This window comes from Rhamphochromis sp. 'chilingali' (genome assembly GCF_963969265.1).
Source record: "Rhamphochromis sp. 'chilingali' genome assembly, chromosome: 7".
NCBI classification, from domain to species: domain Eukaryota; kingdom Metazoa; phylum Chordata; class Actinopteri; order Cichliformes; family Cichlidae; genus Rhamphochromis; species Rhamphochromis sp. 'chilingali'.
Genome location: NC_137934.1, coordinates 31,645,467 through 31,654,751, shown reverse-complemented (window position 1 = coordinate 31,654,751; position 9,285 = coordinate 31,645,467). Strand labels below are relative to the sequence as shown.

General features: G+C 42.5%; 1 protein-coding gene across 1 annotated transcript in view; it reads left to right on the top strand.

Moving 5' to 3' along the window:
• Nucleotides 1-3,216: 3,216 nt before the first annotated feature.
• The window catches only part of aspm (assembly factor for spindle microtubules), a 28,526-nt gene continuing 22,457 nt past the window's right edge, over nucleotides 3,217-9,285 (top strand). Inside the window, exons 1-9 of the mRNA XM_080887075.1 lie at nucleotides 3,217-3,660; nucleotides 3,793-3,936; nucleotides 4,693-6,238; nucleotides 6,956-7,051; nucleotides 8,059-8,160; nucleotides 8,264-8,410; nucleotides 8,509-8,748; nucleotides 8,823-8,890; nucleotides 8,997-9,138. Coding sequence (XP_080743201.1) covers nucleotides 3,385-3,660; nucleotides 3,793-3,936; nucleotides 4,693-6,238; nucleotides 6,956-7,051; nucleotides 8,059-8,160; nucleotides 8,264-8,410; nucleotides 8,509-8,748; nucleotides 8,823-8,890; nucleotides 8,997-9,138 — 2,761 coding nt within the window. The 5' untranslated portion in view covers nucleotides 3,217-3,384. The remainder of the gene's footprint in view (nucleotides 3,661-3,792; nucleotides 3,937-4,692; nucleotides 6,239-6,955; nucleotides 7,052-8,058; nucleotides 8,161-8,263; nucleotides 8,411-8,508; nucleotides 8,749-8,822; nucleotides 8,891-8,996; nucleotides 9,139-9,285) is intronic.

Here is a 9,285-nt window from a genome sequence, read left to right as displayed (position 1 = left end):
ACATTTTATATAAAGATGTGAGTGTTTTACTGTTCGGACTATCCTTCTGTTCCAGCCTGTCTTAAGTGAAGGAGCAAGTCCTCCTGGGGAGGCCTTTTGCATTCACTGAGGCATGGAATTTACATTAGCATATCTTTAAAAGCACTCTGTAGGGGAAATCATTTACAGCCACAAAGAGATGAAAGACAAAAAAGACAGTGGGTGTTAGAGACAATTCTAAAGGGATAGATACCAGGAGGATGTGGTTGACTCTGCCCACACAGTAATGATTCCTTCCACTTGCCTCCGAAGTTGGGAGTTGGAAGTGACATGAGTCCTAGACTGAATGCTTGGCTTTCTATCCTAATGATAGAGCCTAATGCTCTGCGATTGGCTCATTTAGCGAGTCACAAAAGCTCAATAGTGGCAGTACATATTGAAGCTTTTACAGTTTTACTGATGTTTACTTGAAATATCACCATCTTGGTTTGTTAAGTTGGGGTTGGTGGAGCTGCTCCAATTTTCTGAGTGGCAAGATATTTCCTATTTTATGCACCCTTGTATTTTTACAGTTGCATTTTTTCTATTGGTATTTGACATTGAAAATATCTGTGGCTCATTTGATGGATTATGAGATGATAACTTTTATTCCCCAGTGGTTCCCAAACAAGATTTCCAGACAATAATTCCCCCCCAATCCTCTCACACTTTTTTCATGCGTTATCTGCTATCCAGATGTTCAGGCCACAAAGGCCCTAAAAGATGGGCTCCATAGATCAAGTCAGCAGACTAACTGAGGAAATCAGAGACTGAGATATAATTTGTCTTGGTTCCCCTTGAAGGAAGCCAGTCTGCAACTGTAACCCACCTTTGATGCACAAAGTAGACAAAACTAACATCATATGGATGAGTTACAACAGTAAAATGCTGCTTTTGGATTGCTGCATAAGTGAACATAGCTACAGCGAGGGCCTTGAGCCACTCAGGGAGAGCTGGGTCAGGAAGGGCATTCGGCATAAAAATGCCAAATAAAATGCATAGATCACTAAAATGCATCAGTGAAGGCAATCTACAGTAATGTCATATATAACAATACTTGATAGGGGTCCTTTTCAATCATTTTTAAGATTTAAGTTAGAATTCTGGGTCTGCTGTGTATGTGCTGAAAAGTGTAATATCGAGTTTCTGCTTATCATTATAGTTATTATTTAAAAAACTGAAAACGTTTCATTCACTGCGTAATGAACTGATTTAATTCATTCCCAGCCGAGAAGACTGTATTTGTGTCTTTACTGTATGACTTGAACGGAAATCGACAAGCTGTTGCTGAAATAATGAGAAAGGCTGCCCCCAGCTGGGCACAATAGGGAACTACTGCATTTTTGGAAACCTAGTCACTCTTTGGTAATTTCAGTATTTTTGTTTTTACGCTTGTTTAAGATAAGAGATAAGATAAGATAGAACTTTATTAATCCCTCGGGTGGGTTCCTCTGGGAATTTCGATTTCCAAAAAGCACAGCACCGACAGAAGTTACAGTTACAGAATGTTATATATATATACACACACACACATATATAAATACAGAGACAAATATAAATAAAATATACAAAGGGGATAAATAGAATAAATAGGAATAAAAATAAAAATACAAGTGAATTGCACATTTCAAATATTGAGGTCTATTGCACTGTTGACTATTTACAAAAAGTATTGCACAAGGTATTGTACAGTGAGGTGAAGAGGCACTACAGCTTAGTTGTTCCCCCCTCCTTTGTCCTCCTGTTTCCCCTCCCTCTCCCCTCCAGAGAGGAGTTAAACAGTCTGATGGCGTGTGGGACAAAGGAGTTTTTAAGTCTGTTAGTTCTTGTCTTGGGGAGAAGCAACCTGTCACTGAACAGACTCTTCTGGTTGTTAATGGCCGTGTGCAGAGGATGTCTGGCATTGTTCATAATGTCCATCAGTTTCTTTAATGTCCTTTTCTCTGCCACTGTCACCAGAGTGTCCAGCTTCATGCCGACCACAGAGCTAGCCCTCCTGATCAGTTTCTCTAGCCTGGATGAGTCCTTCTTTGCTGTGCTGCTCCCCCAGCACACCACAGCATAGAAAAGTACTCCAGCAACCACCGACTGGTAAAACATCCTCAGGAGCTTCCTGCAGATGTTAAAAGACCTCAGCCTCCTGAGGAAGTACAGTCGGCTTTGGGCTTTTTTATACAGGTGCTCTGTGTTGCAAGACCAGTCCAGTTTATTGTCCACCCACAGCCCGAGGTACTTGTACTTGTTGACCACCTCCTCCCCCTCTATCTGAACCGGCAGTGGACCTTCTCTGGACCTCCCGAAGTCCACAACCAGTTTATATGTCACAAAGACAAACGGGAATATTTTGGAGTATGCACTCGTCACTATAGTATTTGATTTTATTCTGTACAGTTGTGTACTGTATTTATTCTTATTATATTCAAATTTTTGCTACATAACTTTTGCACTGTCCACTTCCTTCTGTGACAAAACAAATTTAGTTTTGTAATAAAGGTTATCTTATCTTATCGTATCTTAGAGAGCGAATAAAGATCTTACAAGTGTTAAGGACGACAGCCAAAGTGCTAGTTAAAGTTGGTTTCCAATTACAATTCAGTTATGTTTTTTTTACTTCCTAGTTCAGAAATAACTTAAAATATGTCTGATCCGACAGGATTTGTGTTACTTTTTTTTAAATAATATTTTTTGCAGGGAAAAATCTGCCGTGACCCGGATTCGAACCGGGGTTGCTGCGGCCACAACGCAGAGTACTAACCACTATACGATCACGGCGAGCTATCCGTGGGATGAGAAGCACGAGTCGTTGACAGAACCCCTATGCTCGCATAGTGGTGAAACACTAAAATCCTATTAATTATGGCCAATACGGGACCAACAGAAAAGTCATTTAGAAATTCGAATTACAGTTTTTATCAGACTTTGCTGAGCGAGCAGCAAGTTACTTCTAAAACGGTGAGAGACACGTTTGCGGTCTGTTTGCTTATGGCTCTACTTTCTTCACGTAGTAGAGTGGACATATTTTCTGTGCCTCGTGGTGTGGGCGTAGCCTACGGCGTTTTAAAAACGTATTCGCTTGCTGATTGGTCAACCGTCGTGTATTCATACGGATTCAATGCATTCTCTTTACCCATTGGTTACGGGGTCGTTATCTCTCGTTTATAATTGGTTCAATAAACAAGACGTCCGAATTTCAAACTAGATTGTCTGTCAGTGTGTTGTCGAAGGAAGCGAGAGTGAACGTTTGCTAGCTAACAAGTGTTGGGTCTAAACGGCCATTTGGAAACAGTTAACATGTAATTAATGTTAACTAAGCTGTTTTTTTCTAATTCATTTTATAAGCTACAAGATTGACTTTATTAATTACAAATGGCACAAGGCGTACATTCGGGACAGAGAGGATTTTTGGACTTCAGTCCAACAAGGAGAGACTACACAGACAAAGAGAACGATGTTCCTGTCCTGAGTTTGATCCAGTTTTCAAAGGCTCCTTTCGTAACCTTTGGGTCGGTTAAGCTGGGTACCTCCAAGTCGGCTGTTCTGAGGATTGAGAACCCTACAGAGTATGCTGCAGCGGAGGTTTCTGTTGATAAGATCCCCTCAAGTAAAGGCTTTTCAGTGGACTGCAGCACGTTCAAAATCCAGGTATGTTTTAGCTTATACAGAAAATACACGAGTACCCATTTACACACCAGATTCCAAAATCCACGGGGATTTTCATATCATTAAATACACTCTTAAAGATTTCTGTTTATAAGAGTCGGTCCTTGTTTCCAGCCTGGGTGCTCATTCACTCTGGTGGTGACCTGGACGCCAACCGAAGAAGGTGGGATCAGAGAGCTAATCGTCTTAAATGCCAGTGGTGTCCTCAAACACCAGGCTGTCCTGCTGGGGAGAGCAGAGGCACCAAAAAGGAAAAAGGTAAGCATCCACAGCTTTACACGGAGGCTCTTACAGCTAATGTTACTCTCAGATAGCTGAAGTTTTTTTTTCCGCCTTCACTTTGCAGTATGTTTTGATGAGCAGCTGCCAAGTAAGAAAGCAGCAGTGAAGACATTATTTATTCCAAAATACACTGTTAATCATCGGAGGTTATGTCAGTCACTAAACAGAAGTGAAACCATGTGAAAAGTAAAACAAAAGCATTTTTAGATCAAGACAAGTTGTTGGATATGAAATATGGTCATTGATCTGTAAATTGTACTGTGCACGTAATGACAGACTCAGTGAAAACTGAGATATATTTATATCAGGATGTTCATCATTGTGTTGTGTCTGGCTTCAGCTTTTTTTTATTTTTTAAATTTTAATGTTGCCTATTGTAACAGTGTTTTTTAACATACATTGCATCCACTGGCCTGTCTCACTTGAGGTTAAGTTAGGCTGTATGTGAATGAATGACTTTAAGCTATTTTAGGTAAAGAATATCACATTTGACCTCAAATGAGAAAATGCCTTGCCTTTTTTGTACCAACAGTAAGATACAAAAGTAAGGCTTTTGGTGATATTTGGTGAGTTCAGTGCAGTTGTGATGTGTGCTTTCAGTAATAACTGGTATGACTCTTTAGTCTGATTATTATGAGGCAGTTATAGCCTTAACTGGAGGCCTAGCTTATATGATTTGTTTTGTAGGCTGCAACTTTACACATCATTGAAAATGTGTGTGTGTGTTTTCAGAAGACCTTATGGGACACAATCAAAAGCAAGAGAGAGGGTGAAAAAATGACAACACTCAGAAGGAAGGTCGAGCACCCCCCTCTCAAGATGGCTGCCAATAAAACCTTCCAAGTGTCTCGAAATCCACAGTACAAACGAGACAAGCCACGCAGCCCGCTCGCTTCACTTAACGAGGGCAAAGGTGCCATAGAGAGGTCCCTAATCAAGCACAGCCCCGCTGGGGATCGCTGCCTGAAATCAGACAAGCAGAAAGCCTTAAATCTGAGCCAGGAGCAACAGTCTCTGGTCTTGCCAGAAAAGGAGAACGTCCAACAACTTAATAGGAACTCTCCGCTGGTTTTGCTTGTCCCGGCTGCACAGGTGGTAGACTCTGGTAGCATGTCCGCGAGCCCAGATGTCCTTGCAGGAAAACCTGAAAACAAAGATCTTACCAAAATCCTCAACAGGACGCTGTCGCCAATTGGGACGCCAGAGAGGTTTAAGAAGCTCATGCCTTGGATTGAGTCAGAAATCCCACTCCCTGCTACTGCAAAGTCTGCAGCTGCTGCTGCTGACAGTGAGTTACCTAGAAGCCCCCTCCCGTCTTTGAAAGAGGCCCTGTTTCTCATCGACTCTGATCTGATCGATGTTAACACCAGCCCTCCAGATAATAATTCGAGCTGTAACTTTTCAGATTCGCTCGAATCTAACAGTGAAAAACACGGCTGTCGACCTGACACAGATGTCCTCAAAGCGTCATCTGGTAGCCCTGAGCTGTCAGAGTCCAGCGAGCCCAGACTTACTTTCTTTGTCAGCAAAAAAGCAGAGAAAGTGAGAGAGCTGTGTGTTTCGGAGGCTGATAAACTTCCTGAAGGGACAAAAAAAGGTTCTTTCACCTCTGCCACAGTGACAAAGGGTAAGGCACCGGTGGAGGCAAATGGTTCAAGTGGAAGGAAAATAAAGAAGTCACGACGAAGGCTCCTGCAGAATACGCTGGAGCTGTCTGATGGCAGCTGTCCGTGTGAGTCAGGTCCAGAAAGTCCTAGCCTTCCTGTCATCGACTCGGACAAAGGAATCAGCCCGTGTGATGACAAACCTCAGGTCCCAGAGTTTATCTTCTCCAGCACCAGCCCGAGGCTCGCTGCCTCACCTGCACCCATCACCTTCCCTGTCTCCTCCCCTCCACCTGTGGCTCCTTCTCGCTTTTCTTTCTCAGTAACGTCCCCACCTCATTCAGTCCTTGCTCCTGTTTCTTTTACCGTCGCCTCTCCAACACCTGTGAGCTCATCTTCTCCTCATCATCATGACCTTTTGTCAAAATCTAAAGTGTACGAGCAGCCCCTAGCAGTTTTTACACCTCCTCATGTTCAGGAAGACTTGTTTCCCGTTAACATAGTAGCGAAGAGCAAGAAGAGGAAGAGTGAGGAATTTCTGAAAACTGATGGGAAGAGTGAAGATGACAGGAAAACCAAGCAGGTAAAAAGGAGCAATGTAGTTCCTGGGAAAACCGAGCCCTCCCGATCAGTCCAGGAGAGGAGAGGTGCATCACAAAGGCAGAGAACATCAGGTGAGCCTCCTTCAAGAAGGTTGTTCATGTCTTTGTTGAGTTGGAGGCTGTAGCTTGTGTGTCTGCTGTTTTAGATATGCTTTATACTAACAGCTCTATTATGTTCAGAGAGAGGAGGAATAAAAAAATCTAGACTATATCTCCACAAACTTTAAATCAGCTCCTTTTGAATTGTTTAAGCTACTTATGCTCAACACATTTGTTTTCTTTTTGTATCACATATTTATTTATTTATTTATTTCACTTTCAATAAAAGGGTTGCTGGTGATAGTGATATATGGCTCATGCCAGTATCGGTTGATGTTGGTATCAGCCGATGTTGTCCTTGCTGACTGATTATTAGTGGATGTCACTGGCGGATATTTATCTGTCACATCAGTTTTGCAAACTGGCTACAAAACCAGAGACAGTTCAGTTGATTTTAAAAAGATTTCATTCCCTAAACAAAGGGCTAAATGACAGACAGAAAAAATTAAATTTAGCCATCCATCATGGGAAGCTGGAGTTTCTCTCAGTCTGTCACAGGGTTGTAAAATAAAATAAGAACGGAAAAGATATCGTTATTTTAAACTTTGGTGCTGGACTCGGAGCACGGGGTGTTATTTTCAGGCCGTGTTTGTAATATTGGCAGTTTGAAGGTGAATAACCTGCTGACGGTTAATGTCCTTATATTGTGGATTTATTGAAGTCTGATGCAATTTCTATCCCTCCCCGTAGGCTCAGTTCGCTCAGTGACCGCATCATCTCTAAGGACTATGAAGTCTGCAGTTCCCGCCCAGGCTAAGCTACCACACTCCAAAGCAGTCTCACAAGGTATACAGGAATATGTTGAAAAATTGGGGTTAAATAATGCTTATAATCCTTTCTGCACTGTTACAAAAATGGATATTCGTACAACTCAGGGCTAAAGTTTTAAGTAATAAGTTAGCTTGCATACAAGTCATTCGTACGAGCTAAAAACTCTTTTCCTTGACTTTGATAGGAAATGTACCATTGGTGGGGAAAAAACAAAACCGCTTAATTAAAAGGATTGGAAAAGAGTGTGTTTAGCCTATAAAGTGACATGAAGTGCTATCATCTATCTTAATCACTTATCCAGTTCAGGGTTGCAGGGGATGGACGTAGTCCTGCTGTCACAGGGTGAATGCCAGGCTGACAGGTTGCCAGTCAATCATTTAGCTTTTTCTTATTATGGTTATCAGAGATGCTTTGAGTCACTTCATTCAATAAGCATCCTCCTTAAAGAAAATTGACTACTCCATCACAGCCATAAGACCAACACAGATTATTTTGATCTGTGTGAGTCCAAAGATAAAAGTATGGAGCTGGAAAAGGGCATAATATAACACATATAACATAATATATGTTTAACTGCAGCAAAGAACCAAATACTTCATGTGATTGTGTGCCAAGAGTGGAACTGTGGTCATTTATGTGGGAGTCAGGAGTCAAAGTGAAGTATGTGAGGGTGGTGCAAGACATGTATGAAGACATGTAGGAATTTCAGGGTGGCTGAAAGGTATGGTCAGATAGGAGTCTCTTCAACTATCTTTACCCATCACACGACTCACTATGAGCAAGGATTTGGTGACAGTGGGAAGGAAAAACTCCCCTTTAACAGGAAGAAAGTTCTGACAGAACCAGGCTCGGCGATCTGCTGCGATTAGTTGAGGGAAGGAAGAAGAGTGAAAGTCAGTGGAAGTGTGATAGAACATACGTGTGTGTGAATGAAGGATGATACCCTGTTACGACTCATAAAGGGAGCAGCTGATGATGATGAGGATAATGGCGTCAATAACAGTTCCTTCTGTTGTTCACAGGTGCTCCATCTCGAAAGGCACCTGGTGCTCCCTCTATGAAGACAGCAAAAGTAATCGCTGTGGCACAGTCGAAGCTGAGCTTTATTAAGCCTGCACAAACAGGTGTGTGAACATTGGAAGAATCATAAACACTGTGAAATGAGCTTTGTGATTTGCTTTTATCTTTAATTTGTTTGTTTTTTGTTTTTGTACTATTTTCTTTCAGCTCTACCCAGACACCCGATGCCGTTTGCTGCCAAGAACATGTTTTACGACGAGAGGTGGATAGAGAAGCAGGAGAGGGGTTTCACATGGTGGATCAACTACGTCCTCACCCCAGATGACTTTAAGGTCAACACCGAAGTCGCCAAAGGTAACAGGCAGCAGGCTCAAACATGAGAAGATCATGGTAACACCTTAAATATCTCTAACCTCTTAAATCTGTACCCTCCTCTTGTGTGTCTCGTGTAGTAAATGCTGTGTCCCTTGCTATGGGCGGTGACGACAAGTATAGTGTGCCCAAAGCTCCCACCAAAGAGGAGATGTCCTTCAGCACTTATACAGCCAGACGCAAGCTAAATCGCCTCCGTCGCTCCGCCTGCCAGCTGTTCACATCTGACGCCATGGTCAAGGCCATTCAGAGGCTCGAACTGGAGGTGGAGGCCCGGCGACTGCTTGTCAGGAAGGACCGCCACCTTTGGAAGGACATAGGTAAGAGTCCTGCTTAATGAAAGCTCAATGCTCTGAGATTCCTGTCACTAAGGCCTGTTCGTGTCATCTTTCAGGTGAACGTAAAAAAGTCCTCAACTGGCTCCTCTCGTACAACCCTCTGTGGTTACGGATCGGACTTGAGGTATTCTGACACATGTGTTTTCTTCTAATGTTCAGCGTTTGCCATTTCCAACAATGTTGTTATTATTTATTTATTTATTTTTACCCTGAATATTGCTCATCTTCAGACGATCTACGGAGAGCTGATCTCACTGGAAAGCAACAGCGACACCTTGGGCCTGGCTGTGTTCATCCTCCAGCGACTGCTGTGGAACCCGGACATTGCTGCAGAGTTCAGACACCCCCGAGTGCCCCACCTTTACAAAGATGGTAATTTGAGAGGATGTTGGGTCAGCGTCAGAGCTAATAGAAATACCAGGAGAGCCGAGACTTTTAGTTTAATTGAATTCAAAGTAATTAAAAATGGGGCATTGTTTGTGTGTTGATCAGCCCAGGTTTGCTTTTGAATTTCCCACT